Consider the following 27,208-nt stretch of genomic DNA (forward strand, 5'->3'; position numbering starts at 1 on the left):
GCACTTGAAGACTCTTGCTTGGCCCTCGATGGGGAGGAGAAACACACCCCTGACCTTTTACCCCAGTGTCCTTGCCCTAGAAACCCTTCTGTCACCCCAAAGCAGCAAGAACAGTCTGTGCAACCTCTGGGGCACCTTCTTGGCCTGGTGACAGGTGGGGCAGTGGGTGCAAGTATGGTGGACCATCCTGTTTGGTGAGGTTAGGGTTCCTGGAAGCTAGCTTTCCATCCCCACCCAGGTTCTTAGCCTTGAAACCCGAGTGGGCCAGGGATCTGCATTTGTGAGGGGGCGCCCCAAGGACTACAGGCAGGCTGGTCAGCACATCCCCGTGGCCCCCAGATCAGCACTGCTTGGTGTTTTAATGACTTGATGACTCAGAGAGACTCTGTGGATGCACTGCAGCGCTGCCCAGGGGTTGGGGGCCACAGGCAGGTCGTAACCAGCCTGTAACTCGGGTCCAGGACTTGGGGCGAAGGGCGGGTGGGTGGGGGCTGAATTCAAGTGTTTTCCCGACCCGACTGAGTGCAGTAGGAGTTGGGGGCTCACCCCACTGGTAGAGAAAGTAAGAGCCGCGGCCCTGTGCCCCATAACCAGTTCCTTTCCGGGAGCTGCGTTCCTGGGGTGCTCACAGGAGCCCCACCCCGCCTTCCCGCCAGGTGCGGCTGGTGCTGCTGCAACTTGTCGGAGGCGCAGCCGCTGCTTGTTCTTCCCGCGGGCCGGGCCAGGCTGGGCCGGTCCCAAGCGACTCAGCACTTGGGGGGCTTCTTGCTCCACAGGTGAGTGCGGGGCTCTCGGGGCAGGACCGGGGATGTTGCTGGGGGGGGGGGCGTCCCTGGACTGGCTCCAGGACTGGAGAGACAGGCCTTCCTGCCCCCGGCTTCTCATTTCCAAGCCCTCTCCTCCTAACTGGGAAGGTGGCCCGGTGGGGGAGGAGCCTGGGGACTAGGGGTGGGAATGGCGGGCTGTTCAGATATCCCCCCTGGTTCCTGTCTCCACACAGGCCGGCCAGGAGGACTGGCCCAGGGAAGACTGGCCCCGGGGGGACGAGCCCAGGGGAGATCCTCAGCCACTGCTGCTGTCGCTGCTATCCAGCCTGGTGCTCTACCAGGCCAAGTGTTAGTCGTGGGAAGAAAGAAGAGGTGAGGAAGGCAGCCCAGAGGTGAGTGAACCCTTGCAGGAGGACCGGGAGCTCCTCAAAGGACAGGCTAGACCGGACAGTGGGCGGCCAGCCTTCTCCCAAGCCAGACTTAGTGCGACCATAGGCACCAGCCAGGCACCTTTCTCAATCCTTGCTGGATTATTCCTTCTGCTTGCTCACCCCCAGCCCCAGCAGGATAGGATGCCTGGTGCCCCCCACCCGATTGCTGGCTCAGCCTGGTCCTCAGGTTTGGTTCCTGTTGAGGCGCTGAGCAGGGCTGTGTTACTGAGGCCGCGTGGAGTGGAATTCTCGCCTGAGAAGGAAGGGGCTTGCGGAGCAGGAATTCAGGCCAGGTGCTGTGCTGGCTGAGCTGCCACGGCACATCCCAGCCTGCCAGCCCATTGCCACATCTCAGCCTGCTCCTCGCTGAGCCCGCTTTGTCCACAGCATGCCAGCAGCACCCACCTAGTCCAGACTGCTGGGGGTTTTATCCTGCACCGACACACAGAGTCCCCACCATGTAGGACGGACTTTTGGCCTCTGGCAGGTGTTCTGGCTCTGACTTGCTTGTCTAAGTGGAAAAACAAGGTTTATATTGTGCTTGGACCTTTTTAATTGGAGGAAGGAACTCCCGAGCAATATTCGGGCCCTGAAATACTGGGCCAGCCAGGCTGGGAAGTTCAGTGCTTGGTCATGTTATTTGCTGTTCAGTCACAGAGGTGCTTGGGGCCACATAGGTCTCCTTGGCAATGCTGGTGGAGAGGGTTGAGGCCCACATGGAGCTGGGGGTGGAATTTAGGGCAGGTACTCCAACCCTTTGAGTGTGTTCCTGGTCCCACCATCTTTTTGGTACCAAGGATCAAACCAAGGCCTCCTGCAGATTATGCAGTGTTTCTATCCTTGATGCATGTGATTTGGTTAGTGCTCAGATTTATTTGGGGGGGGGTGCAAGGGAAGCATGCTCAGTGCTCCCCAAGGCTGTGCTGCAGTTCTAGGCTAACTGAGCCTGTGGTTTAGTGTGAGGGCCTGAGGATGCAGTGCTGGGATTACCAGGGCCACTATGGCAGTGCTCACAAGATCTTTAGAGGTATCAGCGCCTCCAGGCATCTGGCAATGCTCTAGAGACCATGTGGCACCAGGAATCAAACCAGCATTCGCATCATTCGAGGCCTATGCCATACTCTCCAATCCCTGTTTTATTGCTATGTCCCCAGAGCTCAGTAATTTTGTGGCCAGGATGAGAAATATTTCAATGCTGTGAGCTCTCTTTAGGCCAAACATAGGACATTTGGAACAAGATGGAGCTGGGTCCAAATTTTCATTTTGTCTTTAATTTCTGTGTGTGTGTGTGTGTGTGTGTGTGTGTGTGTGTGTGTGTGTGTGTGTGTGTGTGAGTGGGTATAGGGGCATTGTGGCCATATCCAGCAGTGCTTAGGGGTTTCTACAGCTCCATATATGGGCATCTCTCTTGTACAGACTCAGATGCCAGGGTTCAAATTGGGGTCTCCTGCATGCAAATTATGCACTTAGCACATTAATCTCTTGCTCTGCATTTGATTTTTTTCTTCAGTTTTTCTGGTTTGTTTGTTTTGGGGCCACACCAAAAAAGCAGCAATTCTCAGGGGGTACTCCTGGCTCTCACCCAGAGATCAGTACTGATGGGCTCAGGGCACCATATAGAATGCCAGGACCAAACCCCAATTGGCTGTCTGCAAGTCAAATAGCCTTTCTACTGTATTATTGCTCTGGCACCTGCTTTTGATTCTTTAGAAAAAATTGTTTTACTTCTCTCCAAACCTTTATCTTGAATATATCACTCATAAAGTAAGGGTTTGGGTGCTAGTTTTCTTCTAGGACAATTGTGAGATGTTGGTGTAAGGATTCACAAGGACAGTCTAAACCAGGTGTCACCTCTGAGTCTTTAGTTTCTGGTCCTGGGGAAGACTAAGCTCCCTCCACCCCCACGCTCTCTCAAGAACTTTTTGAGAATGGTCTGGCTCCTGCCTTCTGGTTGTGGAGGTGTGAACAGAAAGTTGCTGGAAACAGATGAAGTTGCAGCGGACAGCCTAACAAGCTGGGGAGGGGCCAATTCTGGAAGGGATTAGTCCCTAGATTCATGCTCAGGTGCTCAGATTGACTACCAGGCTGTGCCTGGGTCCAAGGGTGCCTTTGACTGGATCTTTGCAGCCCTGTCTCTATTCTAAGCAGCTGTGTGGTCTGGAGCAGGTTGTTTGACTTCTGGAAGCCCTGGGGCTTAGATCTCGCAGGTCTTAATTGGATCCCTGTTCCATCCTCCCCTTCCTGGGCAATTCTCTCTAAAATCTTCACCATCAACCATAAAAGAGAACTCATAATATCCACCTCCTAGAGTTGCCTATGAAATGCACTAATAAAAAGCACCTAACTTGGTGTCTGACCTGTGACAGGCCCTGGTTATGTGTATAGGATATATATAGTTCCTATCCTGGCTCTCCCTTCCCCTGCCCAGCTGCCTTCCTTCCTTAAAATGTAATGGGAGGGGGAAGTTAAGGGGAGGCAATGAGATAGTCAATGGATAGAAGGACACTTTCCGTACATGTAACAACTTGAGTTCAATCCTTCACCTGCCATGTGGTCGTCTAATGGCCTGCAAGGAGTGATCCTTGAACACAGAACCAGGAGTAAGCCCTGAGCACTGCCACAAGAGCCCTCCTCCCCTCAAAAATAAAAGCTAGAGAGCCAAAAAGCTGAGGCTCATGCTTTGCATCCAGGGGGGCTCAGATTCAATCCCTGTCACTGCATGATCTCCTGACACAGAGATAGATGTAGCCCCCAGTGCCGTCTGGATGTGTTTCCCCAAACAAACAAAATTAATAAATAAATGCAACCAGAAAAGCAGGCTGAGCCTATCACACAAGTGGATTGTGAGTATAAAGTGAAGAGGAAACAAAAAAGACATAGAAGTAAGTGTTATGGGCCGGGAAGGTGGGCGCTAGAGGTAAGGTGTCTGCCTTACAAGCGCTAGCGTAGGACGGACGGCGGTTCGATCCCCCGCGTCCCATATGGTCTCCCCAAGCCAGGGCGATTTCTGAGCTCATAGCCAGGAGTAACCCCGAGCGTCAAACGGGTGTGGCCCAAAAACCAAAAAAAAAAAAAAAAAAAAAAAAAAAAAGAAGTGAAGTGTTATGAATGAAAAATATTTTGTATGATCAGGGGACTAATTCTTGGTGTCCATGAGTTCGAGAGGATCTTTCTGGTTGGCACTGAGGAGCCTGAGCTGTGGCACACATGCATTTAGGAAAGTGAAGAGGTACCAGGCTGCACACATTCTGCAAGCCAAGGTGCACTCTCCCCCTGCACCCCTGTGCCCTGAAAAGCCCAGGGCTTCTGGTGGGGGGTCTAGTCCCAAAGGCAATTGGCAGAGGGCAGAGGCCAGTCTGGAGTCACTGCATGCTTGCAGGCTGGAGTCAGGCTGGAGCCAGCCAGGTGAGTCAATATTGACCTTCCCCCAGTGGCCAGCCTGGCCTCTCATCTGCTGGAGTGTTGACATTTCGACTGAACAAGTTTTATTATCAATTCTTCTCAGCAGCAGCAGCCTCATTCTCTCGCTCTGGGTCTTCACTGTCCTGTAGCGTGTGTGGGAAAGCTGGGAACCCAGATATTTGGGGTAATTCTATATGACCTGCCCTCTGCTCTGCCACTCAGCTCTGCATTGGGGCAGAACCTCAGGGTGCTGGGGACCCTCCTCACTTCAAACAGAGTCCCTGGAAAGTGAAAGAACTTCCAGACCTAAAGGCCATGTCTGGGAGGTCCGCAATCTGGGTGTGGTACTCTGCGGTGAGCAGAAAAGCAATCATTTCATATGCTTCTGTGGGGGGTGGGGAGGGCTTAACCACCAGGCTGACTCCTAGCTCTGAGCTCAGGCAATCACGCCTGCAGGGGATCAAGAAAGCATATAGGGGGCTAGGGATTGAACCTGGAACAACAGCATATAAGGCAAGCACCTTATGATTATCTGTTGTACTATTGCTCCTGACCCTGGATTTTTTTCTTTCCCAGGGTTCCCAGATTCCCAAATAGATAATATTTATTCGAATTAATAAATACATTATGTAATTGTATAGAGAAATGAACTTAGAAAGTACAGTTTGAGTGCAACCTTTATGGCCAGTGAGAACCCTTGAAAACAAAAGTGACTCAATGGGGCCATGGCTAATGGGTGGCTGAGTTCACACCAGGTCAAGCTGGACAGATGTGAGCCTGCCCCTTTTTCGGTTGACATGTCATAGAAGCTCACCGCACCTGGGTTTCTCTGACAGCAGAGCAGCCCTGTGGCCCTCGTTTCACCAATGGTGGTGATGAGAACTCAGCAGCGACACGCTCTGTGCACTGTGCTGCTCCCTCTGGGTGCTCTCTGAAAACACCCCACATGCCCTCCACTACTCATGCTGGACCAGATGCTGGTTCTTTCATCACTGTATTCAGAGAGCCTGTACCAGCGGGGTGAGTTCATGTCTTTATTAGCATCAGGACTGCCAAAGCCACAAGCTGGGACCTCAACAGGAACATCCCAGACTCCTTGGAGTCAGAAATTAGCACTGATGAGTAGACCCAAGCCTCCCACTCGAGGAAGTTGGAGGTGCTCCCTCCCCTGTTCTCCTCATGGTGGGTCTGGCCCCCCCAGGGGGCACCACCTCCTCAGAGTAGAGGTGTATCCCACTCCCCACATCCCTAATACCACACATTGCAGAACGCACACTTCAACTCAGACCTGCTGCCCCCCATCCAGTTCTGGATGAGCCATGCTGGCGGTGTAATATACCCCTGAGACTCCTGCCAGTGGGGCCTTCACCCTAAATAGGCTTCTAGTGAGTCATAGCAAACTCTCTCCTGGAAGCAGGCAGGAGACTCCGGTGAGCAGCCCAATAGGACCCTGGCCAGTCCGGAGGGAAAGCAGGGGTGGACAGATTAGAGAGGACAGTTGATATTGGCTCAAGACCAGCCCCCATGATGGGAAACTGTTCTGCATGTCCCCAGGTGGGTGTAAAGTGAGTGTCATTCCCGAGGATCTGCAGGAAGGCAAGAGGGCATGTTTTGCATGTCTGAGTTGTGCTTGAGGCTTGAGGTTTAAGTGCAGGGTTTTTTCCTGAGAACTCTGCCGGGATTGGTGCAGCCCCAGAAGCTTGTGGCCCTGGCATCCTGGGTATGCCCTCCCTCTGAAAATAAGAGGTGACCCCGGGCCCCGGAGAGATAGCACAGCGGCGTTTGCCTTGCAAGCAGCCGATCCAGGACCAAAGGTGGTTGGTTCCAATCCCGGTGTCCCATATGGTCCCCCCGTGCCTGCCAGGAGCTATTTCTGAGCAGACAGCCAGGAGTGACCCCTGAGCACCACCGGGTGTGGCCCAAAAACCAAAAAAAAAAAAAAAAAAAAAAAAGAGGTGACCCACTGTAGTAGACCATAGACCAGCCAAGTTATAGTCCCCTCTGTCCATAACTGCAGCGAGGCGCTGCCCCAATGCCTTGACTTAGTATCAACTAGAACATCCTGCCCTCTGTAGAGCCATGTGAAGTGTTTGGCTTCAGGAGTACCTGGGCTTATGCTGGAGGGTACAGCCTTGCTTGTTCTAGGCCCTGGCATTGTAGCCATGCCTGGCAGGCTAAAACAAACAAAATAAAGAAATAAGGGGCTGGGGGCTGGAGAAATAGCATGGAGGTGTAGGACATTTGCCTTGCATGCAGAAGGATGATGGTTCAAATCCCGGCATCCCATATGATCCCCCGAGCCTGCCAGGAGTGATTTCTGAGCATAGAGCCCCTCAGCACTGCTGGTGTGACCCAAAAACCAAAAAACGAGAGAGACAGAGAGAGAGAGAGAGAGAGAGAGAGAGAGAGAGAGAGAGACAGAGACAGAGACAGAGACAGAGAGACAGAGAGAGAGAGAGGAGAGAGAGGAGAGAGGGAGAGAGAGGTGAGATGGAGAGAGAGGAGAGAGAGAGGAGAAAGAAAGAGAGAGGAGAGAGAGGAGAGAGAAGGGGCTGGAGACACAGCATAGCAGGTATAGCATTTGCCTTGCATGCAGCCGATCCAGGTTCTGTCCTCTGGCATCACATATGGTTCCCTGAGCCTGCCAGGAGTAATTTCTGAGTGCAGAGCCATGAGTGCTGCCAGGAATGGCCCCAAAACAAAGAAGAAATGGAAGCCTGCAGGGCAAGGCAGCTCCACGGGGGGTGGGGGGTGGGGGTGGGGCTTGGCTCTCACTCCCAGAGCAGCTACCTGAGCTGAGAGTCTGAAGAACATGAACAAGGCTACAATTTTTATCCTTCCCCAGCTCCAAATGGATCCCCAGCACTGTCAGTGCAATCCTCGAGTCTCTACTGAGGCTGGATATAGGTGTAAGGGCACCAATCACAAGATCCCAGCCTGAACCCTCAGGCCCTGGGTGGCCTGGTACCATTGGGAGTGGCCCCTGGGTCCCCTGAATACTGCTCAAAATCCCACCTACCTCCCAACACACACACACACACACACACACACACACACACACACACACACACACACACACACCCCTTGGATAAAGCAAACCCAACAGCCTGGCTGGAGCAATTGACTGTAGCACTCCTGTCCCACACATGCCTTCAGCTTTATCAGGCTGCTCAGCCCTTGTTGGGGGTCATTTTTAAACTGTGAAGTGCCTGGGGCCTGCTCAGTCCCACGGCCCATTTGTAAAGGCCCTAGGAAGGAGATTCACTACAGCCCCACTCCCTCAGGTCAGGTGTGCAGAATGGAGCAGGGCTTCAGAACCAGCTCTGGGTTCTATCTGGAACCAGTTATTGGTTGGTTCTGTGAGCTGGGTTGGCCAATCTTAGATAGGACCCAGCACATCATAGATACTAAAAGTCCTTCCTTCTGTCTCAGGTCCTGACCAATCAGTGACCCCTGGCCTGGCATTTCCTAAACAGTCCCAAGCTCCATCTTGGTACTTCCTCTCTGCCAGGGATTTTCTGAACCCCAGGCGCCCAGCTGGTCTGGGCCAAGCCCCTTTCTGCTACTGGGCATCCATGCCGTCCCTGACCAAATAAGAGTGTTTGTTCACCACGATACATTCCAGCCCTGGCATCACACCCCTGGTGTTGGAGTGCCTTCCAGGGCAGTTTTGACAGAAGCCCCATCAGGGACAGAAAGAGGTCATTCTGCACCTGAGCTGGGGCCCCATTCTTTTCCCCTCTGCGGTCTCGGGAACCCTCGTGTATGTCAAGAGAGACAAAAGGACAGACAGGGACCATGCGTCTGGAGGAGAAAGCTGGTCCTTCTTCCTACTGAGGATCTCTGAGGAAAGCCACTTCACCAGAGGAATAGGCCACAGGGCAGAAATCTGAATTCATGTACCCAGCAGCTCCCTCCTGCCCCCAGTCCTGGGGACCCTGAGGTCTCAGGACCCAGAGTCAAAAGGTAGAAGAAGTAGAACTGGAAATGGTGACCTAGAAATGGTTGGGTGCATGCCTTGTCTGGGCTGGCAGGGGTGCTCCTGGGTTACCAGAGGGATTCTGGTGTCTTGACAGGTTCACATTAGACCTGTCAACACTGGAGTATCTCATAGGAATTCAATCTTGATGGGCAATTCTTTTCTTTACTTAAAAACATTCTGTTTTGGAGGGCCAGAGTCATAGGACAATGGGTAAAGCACTGTTAACTAGGTTCAACCCTTGGCATCCTATATGACCCCTGAGCCCACCAGGATGATCCCTGAGCACTGCTGGATGTGGGGTTCCCAAACCAAAAAAATACATATTTATATAAGAATCACATTTGTACACGAGTTACAAACTAATCTAGGAGAATTATGTATTTACTTACTTATTTTTACTCGTTCCTTAAGAATAAGCACTTATTGGGATAGAGAGATATAGTACAGAGGGTAAGTAAGGTTCTTGCTTGCACACAAAAGCCCAGATTTAATCTCCAAAATCCCATGGACCCCCTAAGCACACCCGGAGTGATCCCTGAACACAGATCACAGAGAAAGGACCACCAAGTGTGGCCAGAAAATATTAAAAAAGAATAAGCACTTATTCACATTTATAATGTGGTTACTGACTTATATGAACTTTTCTGCTCCCCAATTATTTATTTATTTATTTATTTGTTTGTTTGTTTTTTGGGGCCACACCCGTTTGATGCTCAGGGGTTACTCCTGGCTAAACGCTCAGAAATTGCCCCTGGCTTGGGGGGACCATATGGGACACCGGGGGAATCGAACTGTGGTCCTTCCTTGGCTAGCGCTTGCAAGGCAGACACCTTACCTCTAGTACCACCTCGCCAGCTCCAATTTCTTATTTTTTTTGTTTTGGGGCAACACCTGGAGGTGCTCAGGGGTTACTTCTAGTTCTGCTCTCAGAAGTCACTCCTGGCAGGCTCGGGGAACCAAATGGGATGCCAGGGCAAACGCCCTCCCTGCTGTGCTATCGCTCCAGCTCCACCCCCGATTTATTTTCTATTTTAATTTCTCAGCCTTCATTTGACCTCTCTTCCTATCCTCTTGGGGAAAAGTCTCTTGTTCACTTCCTTTTCTTCTGGCAACCAAGAAGTTGTGGTGGCATTTTGTTTCTTTTCTTCCATTTTTGGTTTTTTACTTTAGTATTAATGGTGCCACCTCATCCCTTCCCACCCCCTGGCCTCTCCTCTCAATAACCTCAGTTCTGTTGTCAGAATCCGAGGGTTTGTTTTCATTTGCCATTGTGCCTTCCCTTTCTTTGTTTCTTTATATACCACATGCTTTAGGAGTGAGATCATCAGCATTTGTCCTATGGGAAATCTTTAGAAATAATCCCCTACTTCTAATCTGTGTCATCAAGAGCTTTGTCTTGGACAAAGAAAACCCTGACTGCTTCATTTGTCTCTGGGACTCTTGGTGTGGGCAGGTGTGGCCCCTCGTAGGTGGGGGTGTCAGTAGAACCCATCATCACACCGCTCATTCATTTGACTGGTATAGGCACGGCCAAACTGTGGAGTTCCTCCTTCTTCTGTCCCCATCACTCTCAACTCCTGCATTCAATTCCATCTTTCACATTTAGATCCCTTTACTTTGGGGATCTGATACTAATTCATTTTGCAGAATTTTTTCCCTATGGAATATGATTGTATCACTAAGTGTTTGGAGAAATCCTCTTGTTTCTCACCTCGTTGCAGTGTCAGCTCTGTCACAGTAGGTGGCCTTCTATGTGCTGGTCTATTTCTGGAGACTTTCTCTTGTTTCATTGGTCCTAACGTTACTGTCCCTTTACAAACTAATATTCTAGATATGTAATAAAATGATCTTCCAACTCTATGCTTTGTGTGCTGTGCATGGGTTTTCAGGCCACACCTGGCAGTATTCAAGGCTTACTCCTGGCTCTGTGCTCAGGAATCATTCCTAGTAGGGCCCAGAGGATCAGATACAGTATCAGATAGGGAGCTTCAGACTGAATCTGGATTAATCAATGCAAGAAAGCACTTTACCTACTGAAATCAACTCTCCTGGCCTCAACTACATTCTTCAAGAATGTCTTGCCTCTTCTGGTTTCTTTTTTTTTTTTTTTTTTTTTTTTTTTTGGTTTTTGGGCCACACCCAGTGACGCTCAGGGGTTACTTCTGGCTATGCGCTCAGAAGTCGCTCCTGGCTTGGGGGACCATATGGGACACCGGGGGATCGAACCGCGGTCCGTCCTAGGCTAGCGCTAGCAAGGCAGACACCTTACCTCTAGCGCCACCGCCCGGCCCCGCCTCTTCTGGTTTCTTATGGTTTTTGTTTGTTTGTTTGTTTGTTTGGGGGCCCTGGTGTGCTTAAGGCTTATTCCCAGCTCTGTCCTTAGGGATTGCTTCTGGCAATGCTCAAGTCTGAGAAACATATGCAGTGCTGGGTTTCAACCAAGGTTGGCTACATGAAAAACAAATACCTTAAAAAAAAAAAAAAACACCTTGACTATCCTATATCCCTGGCCATGAGCTAGGCAATCTAAAAGTTAAAAGTTCCAGGACAGCTCTCCAGAACTAAAAATTTCTATCTATAGAGGGCATTTCTGGCACCACATTTTGATCAACCTCTTTCTCCACACTGCATAAAGTCCCAAACTTCTTTGGCCACTGCCTTCTTTTTGGAAAAATAAAATCACTCAGCACCCCAAGGAAATCTACATTCTTTCAGTAAACAAACAGAAAAGTCCCCCGAATATACCAAAATCTACTCCATAGATTCCCACGTCCCTGCTCTGGGAAACAATGATCCATAGAGAAACTTTTCTCTTCCCCAACCTTAACAAAGTTTTGTACAGAGTCATTCCCCTGGTTTTGTAGTGCTTCAATTTTTGTCCAGATTTCCATACCCTTCAGTCTGTACAAATCTAGACTAAGTTTCTCAGATTTGGCTTGAAAAGTTTTGACCACATCCAGAAGAATCAGGATGATGTCGCTCTTTTCAGGGTTAAGAGGTCCCTTTGTGGCTCTGTTGTGAACAAGGTGTGCAAGTACTGAACCCATCAAACCCCCATTACAGAGGTGACCAAGTCCTCATAGCTTCCTTTCATATCTTCCTGTGTGACTTAGAGGCAAGACCAGCCTGAAACAGGACTAATCCATGAGTCACTGCTGGATCTGGTCCTGGCAACCAGCCATAATTCCTTTTGCATAGCAGTATTAAAGAAAGACGAGAGTGTTCTTGCTGTTACAGCCTCTTCTCATTGGTCCCAATAACAGTATGTCCTGTGGCTTTGAGTATGGGAGTCACAATGGGTGATTCAGTAGCTCCTAGGAGCTTCACAAAATGGGCCACAACTCCCATTTTCATGATCATTTTGATCCACTCTTTCATCAGCGAGGTTTAAAGTGGCTCTGCAGGTACCTGCCAGTATTTCAGCATCACTGTGAGGCGGGAGGCAAATTTAAGTGAAAAAAAAATTTTTTTTTGCCTACTAGCTAGTGGAGTGGAATAGGAGAGTTTGCTGTCCTTATTGCAACAAAGCTGGAGAAATGATAACATAGCAAAAGTTGCCAGAAGCCCCCATCTTGAAGCAGCAGATTAATTGTACTGCCCTTGACAGCTGAATCTCAGAAAACTGTTCTCAGCTGTGAGATTCCCTGGTGCACAGGCCACTTGTCCCCAGATGTGCATACCGGGAGGTGGCAAGAGAGAAGTGAATGCTGAGCCAGCACCTCATCTGCCACAGCCTGGCTCTCTTCCCATGTTCCGGAAGGATTGCTGGTGGGTGCCCAAGTGGATTCAAAGGGAACTGGATTGCCCAGGGATGCAAGCCCAAATTATATTGTCATGGTTGGGGGTTGGGGAGGCTGCTTTTCTCTAGAAAGCTAGAGTTAGCAGAGCCACCTGGAGCTGGCTTTCCAGATTGCGCTTCTTTGCGCTTTTGACAGTGCCTAGATGGACCCACTCACAATGGTCTGCCTATGTGGGTTTTCTGCAGCAGACTGGGGTGTCTGCAGGAAAAATGACATTTCTCCTTTCCTGCTGGACTTCATCCCAGCCCTGCTGCTGCTCAGTCCAGCTGCAGTTCTGTACCACCTTTTCCTTGATTCTCTGTGACGTGGATGGTGTAGCCTGGTTTGTAGGCCACAGCTGTGAGAAAGAAGGAACTTTCAGCCAGCTCAGGGCTCCACAGCTGGTGGTGCTGCTCTCAGATGTCCCCCACAACCATAGCATTGGTTCCAGCTCTTTGCGTTGTTTCGTTTTTGTTTAGGGGGGTCATAACTGGCTGTACCCAAGGCTTGATTCTAGGTATGTACTTAGAGACCACTCCTAACAGTGCTTACAAGACCATATGGGGTGCCATGTATCAAATGCAGGTGGTAGCACACAAGGAAAATGCTTATCCATTGTTCTATTGCTCCCACCCCGACCACTTATTAAGGGGCTACAATCCAGATCTTCCTGTGTGGCCAAAGCTAGGAACTCAGGAACATAGCGAGAGCTGGGGAGATGGATTCTCTAGGGGTGCAGGGAGAAGATTGTTTCTTGTTTAGCTCTCTGGGGAGCCCTGACTTCTCAGGAATGGGAAGAGGTAAGAAATTCACTAAGATCTCTGGAGCAAGGGTCTTTGAGGTCTGTGAGGGCAAAGGCTGAGGAGGAAAGTCTGAGACAAGAGAAGAAGGTGGAAAGGATAGGTCAAGCTTTACCAAACTGTGGACTAATGGGTGAGCACTGCATTCCTGTGACCCTCTGGTGCCCTGTGCCACTCCTCCCACCCACCCTAATGAATCCTGCTATCCATGCAAAAAAAAAAAAAAAATATATATATATATATATATATATTTATACTTTTTTTTTTGTTTTTTTGGGACCACACAGTAGCACTCAGGGGTTACTTCTGGCTCTGCACTCAGAAATCACTCCTGGCAGGTCCGGGGCACCATATGGGACACCTGGGATTGAACCAAGTCTATCCCAGGTCCACCTTGTTGCAAGGCAAAGCCCTACCATTATGCTTTCACTTTGTCCCTATACATACTTGTTTTTAAAAAAAGAAATGGTGAAGATGGGCCAGAGAGATAGCACAGTAGTAGGGCATTTGCCTTGCATGTGGGCAACCCAGGAGGGACCCAGATCAGTTCCCAGCATCTCATATGGTCCCCCAGCCTGCAAGGGGCAATCCTGAGTGCAGAAGCCAGGAGTGACTCCTGAGCGCCACTGGGTGTGAACCAGAAACCAATTAATCAAAAAAGAAAAAGTAAAAAAAAAAAATGGTGAAGAGTGCAGAGTAGAGCAATGAGAGGGTACCAGGCCCCAGAAGACAGGCATGGTTGCTCCATGCCAACTGCTATGAGAGAAAGGTGTCTAGCTGTGCTCTCAGCATCATGTCTGCTCTGTTCCCTGTCTGCGGCCTGAGACTAGGGACAAGAATGCACAGAGCAGAACCCAGCAAGAGAAACTGCCTTCGTTTCCAGGGAATCGACTCCCCTATGTTCCCCAGACCCACTAACTGACATTTTTTTACACTTTATGGAGTGAGTCTTTTCCCTCATGTCCTTTCTTTGGTTCATCACCATGTTCATTATTGTTGTCATGGTGACTGGAGCTTGTGCATGGGGTCACAGTGCTCTCTGAGGATCACACACCTTTAGTGGCATTACACACGCTTGCTCGGGGGCATCATACTGTTTAGCTGCAGGGCTCAAATGCATTCATCCAGGGCCTGTCCGGTGGCTAACTCCATTTTGAGCTAAAGAACAGAGGGGCTCAAATCACTTAGATGACTTGTTCAAAGCTTTCCAAATTAGTGAAAGATGGTCTAGCACTGAGGAGTGTTATTTCATTTCATTCCAAAGGCCTTAGTCCTTGGGGAGCCTGACCAAGTGGCTTAAATAGAGTGGTAACGGGAACAGATTGAGTAAAATTAGAAAGAATGGATTGAAAGGAAAGCTCCTAATCTGGACTAGAATAGGATGTGCCCAAGATATGCAGAAGATAATCGTCTTAAACAGCCTGCTCTTTCCAATCTCTTTGTCGTACCACTTTGCATGTCTTAAACACATGCAGAATGATCACTCAGCACCCCCCAGCCCAGAAGATATTAAAAGAGGTTTTTCACTTTGCCTATCCTACTGAAAACACCCCCAAATCCCCAGTTTTCCTTCCTTTCTGCAAATGAAAGTTCTATTAAATTCATCCATCTCATCTCCCATCCTTGCTTCCAATCTTGGTTGCTGTAGGACAAGGGTCTATACCCACTTTGCCAGCTTTGCCTATAGGAAGTGTGGGTTGAACATTTGAACCCTGAGGTCCTGAAACAGTTTCACTGACGTTCCAAGAGTTCCAGCCTGGAGTTTGATTGATTGGTGATGATTGACTCATGCATGGTGACTTTTACTGGCTGTTTGTGTCTCCTTCCTATCTGAATGAAACCCAGTGGCCACCCAGTTCTGAGCCTGCTCTAGTGCTCACTCACTGGGATAGGAATACTTTTTGCCAGAGCAGGAGCTGAGAAACAACACCATGGGCTCCTGATTTTGGGCTGATTAATGACCCAGATGTCCAGTCCAAAAAACTGAGGCATTGCTTCTTGAAATCTAGAAGTGACCTTTCCAGAAATTTGAGTCATGGAGTATATTTTCACACATACCAAAACAAACAAACAAATAAAAAGCCTATTGAGATATTTCAAGTCACTTCAGATATGAAAGTTTTTTTTTGTTTGTTTGTTTTTTCTTTTGTGGTTTTTGGGTCACACCCGGCAGTGCTCAGAGGTTACTCCTGGCTCCAGGCTCAGAAATTGCTCCTGGCAGGCACGGGGGACCATACGGGATGCCAGGATTCGAACCAATGACCTCCTGCATGAAAGGCAAACGCCTTACCTCCATGCTATCTCTCTGACCCCTCATATACGAAAGTTTACAGGGGTCGCTCCTGCTCTGTCTTGCAACAGCATATGGGCTCAGCTTCACCACAGGCGAGTTGGGTGGTCCTTTGGTCCCTCCGACTCCTGGGTTTCTTGTTCCCAAGTGCACAGAGCTTATTAGGATATGGGCGATCCAAGACCATGAGGCGGGCAAGAGGACTGTGCTGAGGCAGCGTATGGAGAATATCTGAACCTGGAGAGAAATGGCCCTGCAGAGTTTTGCCCCAAAGAGGCTGCATCTCAGAGCCCCAGAGTGTCCCATACTCACTCAGGACCATTCTGTAAGGAGGCCTGAACTGCTGGAGACCATAATGACCCTGCTAGGGCACATGGTTTTGGAGCCATACCTGGTCATGCTCCGGGCTTCTCCTGGCTCTGCACCCAGGGATCACTGCTCGCTGGAGTTGAGGGACTATTTGGTGTCAGAATTGAACTGGGTTTTGCTGCAAGCACCTTCCTCCTATACTATCTCTCCAGCCCAGTATCAGCTTTCCATGAAAGTTGAATGTCACGATAATGGAATTTCTGTGCAGCCATCCTGGACCAGCCCATGGTCGAATGCAACATGAAACAAAAAGCAAGCAAACAAGAAGCTTTGCCACGTGGCCAAATTCAGCCTGCTGGCTTGTTTCCCCATCAGGACTCAGGCTCATAGAGACGGTCCTGATTCTCCTTGTCTCATATCTGCTTGTCTACTTATCTGCTTTGAGAATCAAGGCCGCATCACTTCATAAAATGAATCTGCCTGCTCTCTTCCCTTCTTCTCCCACGTTGAATCATTTGACAGTGGGCTTTGCAGCTGATAAAAACACCCCAGGCATCTGCCTGTTCCTCAGGCCACAGACATTAAGACAAACACCCCTTTTTCCTTGCTTTTTCATCTGTGCTGATTTATTTATGACATTTGTGTTATTTCTGAAAGATTTTGCTGAGAGTTGGTTACTTCCCTGAGGAAGTGAGGGTGAGAGGGGAGGGGACCCTGACCAGGCCCAGGAGAGGGGGGTACATGGAGGAGCAGATGCTCAGATCCTGAGGCCCAGGGCCCACTGCTCTCAGGCTGGGCCCCAGCTCCAGCGAGGCCTTGGACATTACTCAGCAGATCCCTCCTCTCCATAGGCACCATGTTCCGCAAGAAGAAGAAGAAACGCCCCGAGATCTCAGCCCCACAAAACTTCCAGCACCGTGTCCATACCTCCTTCGACCCCAAAGAAGGCAAGTTTGTTGGCTTACCCCCACAATGGCAGAACATCCTGGACACGCTGCGGCGCCCCAAGCCTGTGGTGGACCCCTCACGTATCACGAGGGTGCAGCTGCAGCCCATGAAGGTAAGGGAGTAGGAGATGGGAGACCTACCCCAAGACAGCCATGTTGGAGACTGGGGATGTGGTTCAAACATTGAGCACATGCCCAGCATGCAAGAGGCCCTGGGCTCAGTGGTAAGACACTTGCCTGGCACGTGTGAGGCCGAGGTTCAACCCCCAGTGCTGTGGTATAATTACATATAGCATGCAATACAGAGAATGAGGGAGGCCATTACCGTCACTTCCTGAGTGATCTGGGTCTGGGGGAGCCCCTCTCTTTTCAGTACACCCAGTAACGTGGCTCAGAGAACAGTGGAGTTTCTTCAGAATGAGTGTGTCCACCAGGGTTTGGACCTGTGGCCAAGCTGTGGGCTTTTCCCTCGGGCAAGGGGCGTCCTGTTAGGGTGAAGGGAGAGAGATCCAGGAGTTTGGAGACTGGGTTCAGGGTGCAGGCTCAGTATGTCCCCTCAAAGGCCACACAGAGCAATGCAAGCTCCCCTCATATTGACTGACTAGCTGGATGCTCAGTCCATGGTCACTGTCTGTGCTTCAGTGCTGCACACCCCAAAGAACCAGCATCCCCGCCCCGTAGCCTCATAGCATAGGTGGAGCCGCTGTGCGTCTTGGTTAGCGAATAACTGCTTAACTGAGGGCGGCCAGGAGGCAGGCGAGGGCCTCGGGGGCTCCTCCCTGCGCCCCCCCCAGCCTCTTGGGCCTGCCCAGGCCCTCTGCTTCCCCCGCGGCTCACCACCGCGTCCCCTCCCTCCAGACGGTGGTTCGAGGCAGCTCGGTGCCCATGGAGGGCTACATCTTAGGGCTGCTCAGCGACATCCAGAAGTTATCTGTCACCAGCTCCAACACGCTTCGAGGCCGCAGCCCCACCAGCAGGCGGCGGGCCCAGTCCCTCGGGCTGCTAGGGGACGAGCACTGGGCCGCTGACCCGGACATGTACCTGCAGAGCCCCCACTCTGAGCGCACTGACCCCCACGGCCTCTACCTCAGCTGCAACGGGGGCGCCCCAGCGGGCTACCGGCAGGCGCCGTGGCCGGAACCGCAGGCCCCACGGGTGCTGCCCAATGGGCTGGCCACGAAGGCACAGTCCCTGGGCCCCGCCGACTTCCAGGGCGACTCGCAGCGCTGCCTGCAGCTGGGCGCCTGCCTGCAGTCCTCCCCACCCGCGGCCTCCAGCAGGCACGGGACCAGGGCTGCCAGGCACGGCTCCGAGGAGGCCCGGCAGCAGTCCAGCCTGGTGGGCCCGGCACCAGGCAGGCCCGGCGGGGAAGGCAGCCCGAGCCCCAAAGCCCGGGAGAGCAGCCTGAAGCGCAGGCTCTTCCGGACCATGTTCCTGTCCTCTACCACCGCCCCTCCCAGCAGCAAGCCTGGCCCCCCTCCGCAGAGCAAGGTAGGTCACACTCAGGGTGGGGAGGCTGGCCTGGCCTGGCCTGGCAGGCCATGAGAACTGGGCACACAGCCTATGTGGCCGTCCCCACTGCTAGGGCCAGATTGAACAAGGAGAGGAAGCCATCAGGGAGTCCGTGCAGATCTGCGTCCTGTTGCTGTGAGCTCTAGGTGATGGAGAAAGTGGAGAAAGAGAAAGAGGGGGAAGAGATGGAGAAAGGGAGGAGGAGGGCCATGTTGGGCACACAGGGGCTGTGATTTCTAGCTGCTCCCTAAGGTTGGGGTCAGGAAGTCTCGGAGCCCAGGGACTCCTCGACGAATGAGTTCTTCCAGCCTGACGAGAACCTACAACCGCCACTCCTCTAAGGGCAGCTGTAGACTTCGGGCACCCCTTGCTTTTTCCCCTGCTCCCAGACAAGGCTCTGAGGGGCCCGAGGGTGAGATTTGGGGGCTGGACAGAGATGTGACTTGGTGTATTCGTATGAGAAACATGAGCTGAGGAGGTCTCTGAAAGGTGGAGCCCACAAACACAGTCCCCACGTCACCACCAGAAAACAGGGCAGTCCGAGAGCACCCGGCCTGGGGATCCCACCCACTGACAGCAGGACCAAAAACTCACCAGCTCTCCACAGCAGATTATAGCCCTCAGATGATGGATGTGTGTGTGGGAGGGGCGCACCAGTCATCCAAGGAGGTAGGGTGGTCATCTCAGGCAGGGAAACTCCAGAGCCTGGAGCACCGCTCCCCCTTGAGTGCTCTGGGCTAAGGAGCCCCCTGAGCAGAAGCTAGGGGACATCAGCAGATGGTGAGTACTGGCAGAAGGGCTTCCTTTGGATGGGGGCACCCTGCACGTGGGGGCGGCAGCCGAGCACAGCGTCAGATGCTCACAGGGTCCCATGCCTGCCCCACTCCACTGGGGTGCTCAGAGCAAGAAGAGGTGTCAGATTAGGGCCTCTCCACAGACCAGCAGGCAACTCTTACAAAGCTCTGTGGGGCCAGAGTGGGAGACAATGAGGACAGTATGCCCAGGATCCTTGTCTTGGGAACAGTTTCAGGGGTGGCCTTGATTCATCTCTCCCTGGCTCCCCATCACCAGCAGCTGCCTGCAGAACAGTCACAGCCCCCTCCTCTGGGACACCTTTGCAGCCACACCTAGCATCTGCACTGTGCCCCTGTAGCTTCCTAGTAGGCTGTGTCCAGACACAAGTAGAGACAGTAGAAGTGTCCAGCTTCTCAGGGCAGAGCCGCCAGCCCTGAACTTCATGCTCCCACAGCCCCATTCCAGGGCAGGGAGAGTGTGGGTGGGAAAGAGGTCAGCAGGTCTCTGGCCCTGACCTGAGGTCCCTGACTCACAGCTCTGCCCTGGAAGTTACCCCAGGCAGTGGGCAGGTTGGAAAGTTCAAAGAGCTGAGTATATGCTTTGCATGTATGAGGTCCCAAGTTTGATTTGCCCCACATGGACACCCATATGCTGTTGCATGTAACCCTGGAGACCCCCAGCACAGCTGCATGGGACCATCTGATCCACTAGGAGGGGCCTCTCTGCCCTCTGAGCATTGCTTGGGAGACCCATTCCAAATATGTAAGAATAAAGAGCAGAGGGAAATGGTACCGAGTGAGTGTGCCCTAACCCTGACCCAGTTCCTGGTACCTCATGCCTTCAGGAGAGCTCCAGAAAAGTCTCCGCAGCCTGGGGAAATGGGCAGAAGCTGGCTAAAATCTGAGGATCCCATACAGCAGTGGGGAAGGATAAAGAACCCTGTGGGGGGAACTATGAGAGCCAGTGGTGGCCCTGTGTCTATTGCACTGCACAGTCAGCTCAGTTGGCCCAAGTTTTGCTGCACTTGGGTCCCATATGCACCACTTTGGAAGCCCACCACCCACAATTAAAAAAATAAAGGACTGGGGCTGAATAAATAGCACAGTAGAAGGGTATTTACCTTGCACGTGACTGACCCTGGACGGACCCAGGTTCCATTTCCAGCATTCCACATGGTCCCTTGAGCCTGCCAGGAGTAATTTCTGAGCACAGCCAGGAGTAATCCCTGAGTGCTGCTGGGTGTGAGCCCCCCCAAAAAAGAACTGAGCACATGTTTTGAATGAGGAAAGCCCAAGTTCAAGCCCAACACCATGAAGTCCCCCAACTACTACCCAGGCAACCCCTGAGCACCACTGGGTGTGGGTTAAAATATAATAATACTATTAAAATATAATAATTAAATATTTATGAAATATAATAGTTAATATAGAATTTATGTTTAATGGCTTTAAATATGACATCTATTATATTTATAGTAACATTTAGTTATTATTCTATTATTAATGACCATATTAATATATCATATTATTACCAGGACCCACTAGGCCTAGACAGCAACAAGGTGTTCCCATCAGGTGTCATATGCCCCTTTTCAGATATTCCTATTAAACATCTGCAACCCTTGGCAAAATCAACATCAGACTGCAGGGAGCTCTTGGCTCTGGGCCCCTTTCTGGTACCTGGCCTAATCAGGGTTCACCAGGGCCCAGAGTGCAACAGGCACTCTACCACCACAGCACAGACCCCCGACCCCACCCCAACGCCCTCCCTTGTAATGGCTCATCCACCAGGTGTGAGGTGCTCAGAGAAACATGTAGGCTCTGGCCCTGCCCTCTTTTTTTGGTTTGTTTGATTTTGGACCACACCCAGCAGTGCTCAGGGGTTACTCCTGGCTCCATGTTCAGAAATCGCTTCTGGCAAGCTCAGGGGACCATATGAGATGTCTAGAATCGAGCCTGGGTTGATCCCATGTTGGCCACGTGCAAGGCAAACGTCCTGCCACTGTGCTACCACTCTGTCCCCTGCCCTACCTTCCTAATTCCCGGTCTCTGCAGCCAGATCCCCACCCCAATGACCCAGGGACATAATTCCACCAGGCACCCTTGTGGACCCTCTGTTGCCTGGCACCATGACTTTCAGACTGCGGGGGTGTTGGGGTCCCCGTGCCTCCGCTGTTGTGGGAGAGAGCCCAGGACTGAAGATGGACTCTGGCCCCATCCCAGGAGAAACACCCACACTCAGGTCCCCCATAGAGCAACTAGGGGTCACTGAGGGTTGTGGGGGTGTTGCTAGCACTGGGGCTTGGCTTCAGCTGCGTCTGAGAGCTTTGGCCTCTGCACCTGTCCAGCGGCCAGGGATGGACACAGCCACAATTCATCCTCTGCTCTTTTCTGCCTGCAGCCCAGCACCTCATTCAGACCGCCCCAGAAAGACTCGCCACCCAGCCTGGTGGCCAAGGCCCAGTCCTTGCCACCGGACCAGCCCACAGGGCCCTTCAGCCCCCTGCCCGCCTCTGACACCAGCAGTCCCCAGAAGCCCCCACACACGGTGACCGTCGCCAGCCGCTCATCCCCTGCCGGGTCTCCCCGCACCCGGCATGCCCAGATCAGCACCAGCAACCTGTACCTGCCCCAGGACCCCGCTGCGGCCAGGGGGGCCCTGGCCAGCGAGGACCCAGGAGTGGTGACACACGAGCAGTTCAAGGCTGCGCTCAGAATGGTGGTGGACCAGGGCGACCCCCGGCTGCTGCTGGACAGCTACGTGAAGATCGGCGAGGGCTCCACCGGCATCGTCTGCCTAGCCCGGGAGAAGCACTCGGGGCGCCAGGTGGCCGTGAAGATGATGGACCTCAGGAAGCAGCAGCGCAGGGAGCTGCTCTTCAATGAGGTGGGGGCGCAGGGATGGGTGGGATGGGATGGGATGGGCAGTGACGGCTGCAGGCTGGGTCTTGGGGCCTGTGCTGGACACTCAGGGGCCTCTGCCTCCATCCTACTGCCCCCCCCCCCGCCCCAGGTGGTGATCATGCGGGACTACCAGCACCTCAATGTGGTGGAGATGTACAAAAGCTACCTGGTGGGCGAGGAGCTGTGGGTGCTGATGGAGTTCCTGCAGGGTGGGGCCCTCACCGACATCGTCTCTCAAGTCCGGTGAGCAAGTGGGGTGCGGTCCAGGGGGCCGGCTGCTCTCATCAGTTCTGCGGTAGGGGATGGAGCAGCTTGAGGTCACCCTAGACTCCCCCAACTCCCACATATTAGGATTAATACTATCAAAAGATGGATGGGAAAGCCTGGACTCGGGATTTCTGCAGGGGTTGTGCATGGCCAAGAAAATGGGGTGCTTGGGAAGGATGAACCAGGGGTATCCACTTCGACTAACCCCTATGCCCAGCCACCCCAAACAACGCCCATTCGAGGCAAGAGTCCTACTTGCTGTTCCAGCTCTCTGCCCCAACCTCACACTCGCCCCCGTGGCCCTTCCTCTTCCGCTGCAGGCTGAGTGAAGAGCAGATCGCCACGGTGTGCGAGGCTGTGCTGCAGGCGCTGGCTTACCTGCATGCTCAGGGCGTCATCCATCGGGACATCAAGAGTGACTCCATCCTGCTGACTCTGGATGGCAGGGTAGGGCCCTTCCTCTGCACGACACGCATGCACAAGTACATGCATTGACGCATGCCCCTCCTGTGCTCCCCCACGCCCCACTTCTCTGTTCCCAGTGTGACTTGTAGTTCACCGTTCACACCGTTTTCTCCTGCTCTACCTCAACCCCAGGTGAAACTTTCAGATTTTGGATTCTGTGCTCAGATCAGCAAAGATGTCCCCAAGAGGAAGTCCCTGGTGGGTACACCCTACTGGATGGCTCCTGAAGTGATCTCCCGGTCCCTGTACGCCACTGAGGTAACACTCCCTCACACACACCTGCACACTTTCCAACAGAGGCCCTTCCTGGAGAGAGGTTCCCCTCTCTCACCACCTCCCCACATTTCCACCTGACCCCTACCCTCTGCCCATTGCCTCACACATCCTGGTGTGTTTGTTTGTTTGTTTCAGCCACACCCAGCTGTGCTCAGGGGTTACTCCTGCACTCAGGATCACGGATCCCTGCAGTACTCAGGGAACCATATGGTGTGCCAGGGATTAAATCTGAGCCAGCTAAACCCAATACACTGTACTAATGCTCTAACCCCACTCTTACCTGAAACTTCGCTACCTTGCTACCAGACCAGAGACCAAGATGCTCCCCTCCTGGCTCTAAGCTGGGCAGTCTTCCCTGGGGCTGGCGATGGACAGCTGCATCTCTGTAGCCAGTAGGACCTTGTCTAGGGAAGGTGCAGGGAAGATGCCAACTCCTGGGACACACCCTCGCTTTGCAACCACACATGGCTACCAAGAGGCCAGATGTTCTGTGAGTCCAGAACTGTCTCCCCCTCCAGGTGGACATCTGGTCTCTGGGCATCATGGTGATTGAGATGGTGGACGGAGAGCCCCCCTACTTCAGCGACTCCCCTGTGCAAGCCATGAAGAGGCTCCGGGACAGTCCCCCGCCCAAGCTGAAGTATTCTCACAAGGTCAGTGGGACATGCGCTGTGGCCAGCACACACGCTTCTCCCTGGGCATAGAGAGCCAGAAGCCTGGCACCCCACCCAGCTCTCCCTCCCGAGAAAGCCAGAGGGCCAGGGCTTCTCCCTCCCTCACAGAAGTGGGCATGGGGCCACCCACATCTCCACAGGATCACTGTAAATCTCCCTGCGGCAGCTACAGTCATTTCCTGTAGGTCAATGTCAGGAGCTGTGAAAGGAAAGTAAGGCTTCCAGGAATCCCCCATAGCCCAAAAGAATCCAGAAAAGCTAAGGAAGGACCCCTTTCACCCCGTGGTCAGGAGCACCCACTTGTGGCATTGTACCTGCTGGTATTCCCTGTCTAAGGCAGTGGCTTACAAACTACGGCCCGCAGGCCACATTGTATTTGTTCCCATTTGGTTTCTTCACTTCAAAATAAGATATATGCAGTGTGGATAGGAATTTGTTCATATTTTTTGTTTTTACTAAAATTTACTAAAATTTTTTACAAAAACAAGATATTTTTGTTTTTAGTCCGGTCCTCCAACGGTCCTCCAACTTTAAAAAGTTCGAGGGCCACTGGGTAAGGCCTCCATGTCAGATAATGTCTGTGAGTGAACAGCACTGCCGCCTGGTGGGGAAAAGTGAGAAATGTCCCAGAGGATGTCAAGTAAAATAGTTTCCGGACATGAGAGGACAGACAGAAAATGCCTGTTGAGACATCTCGCTTGCCCTTGGAGCCTGGCCTGCTAACTCCAAGATATTCTGATCAGGGAGAACTCCATCTGCCTAATGCCCAGCAGGTGTTTTCTTCAAGTCGTCCTAGACAAGCTCATTCCTCATTGTTAGAGCAAAATGCAGCAACATTAAACCTTGGACTTCAAGTCTATGACTTAGAGCAAATCATCTTCCCTTTCAGGTTCTACTTTTATTTTAACCCTGTTTTTCAAATGACTTCTTCATCCCCCTGGACATTTTTGGGGGGGTCATACCTGGCTGCGGTCAGGGATTATGCCTGGCTCTGTGCTCAGAAATTGCTCCTGGCAGGCTCGGGAGACCATATGAAATGCTGGGATTCAAACCACTGTCCAGTCCTGGGTTGGCTGCGTGTTATCACTCCAGTCCCCTGAACTTTTTAAATAATAGGTGAGACTGGGGTATCTTCAGGTAACGCTTAATCTGTGACGCAGACCTGATAGTTGGAATCTCAGCCCACCAAGGTGGTGCCAATTGACTCGTCTCGTTTCTCTATCTTCAAATGGAAGACAGGGCACCCACATCATCATTAGCTCATTTTGTTGGTAAGAAAGCTGAAATCCAGAGAAAAACAGTGTGTTTGAGATCAGGGCTCAACTCAGGACTGAATCCATTATTACAATCTATGCCCTTCTGCAGAATACTGAGAGCCTTGAGAAGAGGGTAGAGATGAGGGGCTGTATTCTGCATTTGGGTTTGGTTTTTTTTTCTTGGTTTTGGGGTCACACCTGCCAGCGCTCAGGTGTTACTCCTGGCTCTATGCTCAGAAATCGCTCCTGACAGGCTCGGGGGACCACATGGGATGCTGGAATTGAAACCACTGTCCTTCTGCATGCACCCTACCTCCATGATATCTCTCCAGCCCCGGGTTTGGGGGTTTTTTTAATGGAAAAAAAGTCCTCACCCTCCCCAGGACCATCCCCAGCAAAATCTGGCCAATCTGGAAGACAGTTCAGTGCTCAGATCTAACAGTGATGAGAGCCAGGAGGGTCACACCTGTTGGTGATTAAGGCGGGCACATGGTACTGGGGATCAAAGTTGAGTTTATGAGCATGAAAGACATGCAGCCCTGATCTTTTTTGGCAATGGTCCATATTTATAACCTGGCACCCCATTGTCCCTGGCATCCTAGTTCCATTACTCAACAGCACCCACCATCTGCAGGTGGACACACCACTTTTACAGTACTGATGCCCACCTTGACTATCCAGAATTAAGCCTAGGAGGAAGCAGGCAATAAGACAGCAGAAAATTCCAGACTTTCAAAGGTTGGCAGGTCTGGGCAGACAGAGCCTGTACATGGTGGCTTCCCTTCCGGTGCCCTGTCTCCACAGGTTTCCCCAGTGTTGCGAGATTTCCTGGATCGGATGCTGGTGCGGGACCCCCAGGAGAGAGCCACAGCCCAGGAGCTCCTGGACCACCCTTTCCTGCTGCAGACGGGGCTCCCTGAGTGCCTGGTGCCCCTAATCCAGCTCTACCGAAAGCAGACCTCTGCTTGTTGAGTCCCCAGAGTGAACCTGCGCCCAAGGCAGGGGACGTGGCAGCTGCCCCCTGGCACCATCTCAGTATTTTCTCTCCAAAGATGGAATGTGAAACTCACCCCTCCCCATCCCTCAGCGCACTGGGCCAGGCTGGACCTGCCCCTTCGGTCTCTTCCTCCTGAGTGGTAGCCCCGCTGCCTTCTGCAGAGTGATCCTTCATATTCATGCAAGGATATTTCTGGGGCCACCGCAGCAGAGGCTACAGCATTTTTAAAGGTCATTGTGTCCCCACATCCCAGGCCACCCCCAATGGCAGACCACCAAGATGACCACGATTCCCAGTCCAGGTTCAAACTCGTTGGTTCCAGAAGGGTCGTTGGGATACCCAAATCCATCTTCCTCAGGTCTGCCACCCTGAAGACAAAGGCCCCCCTGTACCCACTGCCCACCTCCCACTATAAGCACTGACTCCCTTAGCCTGCTCCTAAGTGTCCACTGCCTGCCTGGACACCACAGAGAGGAAGGGGGAATTGTGGGAGCAAGAGAAAGAACGGGGCTGGCAGCGAGGGAGATTGGAGCCCCTCAAAGGATGGGGAGAATGTGTGTGCATGTTGGAAAGTGATCCAACAGCCCGTCTCTGTGAGCTGTACTGTCCTCTCTCCCACTAAGTTCTGCTGGAGCAGACCTGGGAGGTCTGCGGTGAGGCTCCAGCCCCGGGCCAAGGCAGGCTCTACATTTCTCCTGCACCCCGGAGCCCAACGTGTAGGAGGGACAACAGTGAGTCCCAGCTGTGAGCCTGATCTCAGGAACCAGCATTCAGGGACCTGTTTCTTTTTTTCAATGTTCTGGTCTGGGGGAGGTGATGTGCACATGTCCGGAAGATGGGCATCCTGCTTGTCCATCTGCCCCCACCCAATACGTCCTCAGACCCCTGTCTCCTTGTCCTCTTCTGTGTTTAGGGCTGTAACGAGACAGGGAATTCCAGGGAGGAACTCTAGGTGTCTGGACCCTATCCAGATGACATTTTTATTTCTGCTCCCATGAGGACTGCTTTGGGGCAAAAAAAAAAAAAAAAAAAAAAAAGACTTTTTTTTAAGAGTTTTAAAAACAAAAGTCTCTTCCCTAAAACCTTTTGTGAACTGTTTGCACTTGTGCCTGTTTTAAATTAAATTGAGTGTTCAAAGACTCTGGCATTCCTGTCATATTTGGGGCTGCAGCAGGGAAGTCTTTCATCTTCAAGTTGGACACCCTAGAGTGCAGATCTGCAGGTCCTTCTGGCTCCCTTATGTGAGCACCGTCAGTGGTTGCTCTGGTGCACAGAATGTAGTTTCCTGCGGCCCCTGAGCCTGAAAAGAGGGAAACAGGAAGTGAGGGGCTTTGTATGCTGGGGATCACCAGTTGA

At 52.1% G+C, this 27,208-nt stretch overlaps 1 protein-coding gene across 2 annotated transcripts; it reads left to right on the forward strand.

The window, feature by feature from the left end:
* Positions 1–1,017: 1,017 nt before the first annotated feature.
* Positions 1,018–26,991, forward strand: PAK6 (p21 (RAC1) activated kinase 6). 2 transcript variants are annotated; one of them, XM_049785175.1, is made up of 9 exons: positions 1,018–1,159; positions 16,612–16,820; positions 17,566–18,198; positions 21,415–21,900; positions 22,027–22,160; positions 22,505–22,631; positions 22,782–22,907; positions 23,444–23,578; positions 25,660–26,991. In XM_049785175.1, exons 2-9 carry the CDS (start codon positions 16,617–16,619, stop codon positions 25,825–25,827), a joined length of 2,013 nt encoding a protein of 670 aa, XP_049641132.1. In that variant the 5' UTR covers positions 1,018–1,159; positions 16,612–16,616; the 3' UTR covers positions 25,828–26,991. The 2 variants fall into 2 exon arrangements, with proteins under 2 accessions (XP_049641132.1, XP_049641133.1); XM_049785176.1 differs by having other exon boundaries at positions 1,056–1,139.
* The last annotated feature ends 217 nt before the right edge of the window (positions 26,992–27,208 follow it).

The sequence above is a fragment of the Suncus etruscus genome, chromosome 12 (genome assembly GCF_024139225.1).
Source record: "Suncus etruscus isolate mSunEtr1 chromosome 12, mSunEtr1.pri.cur, whole genome shotgun sequence".
Classification (NCBI taxonomy): domain Eukaryota; kingdom Metazoa; phylum Chordata; class Mammalia; order Eulipotyphla; family Soricidae; genus Suncus; species Suncus etruscus.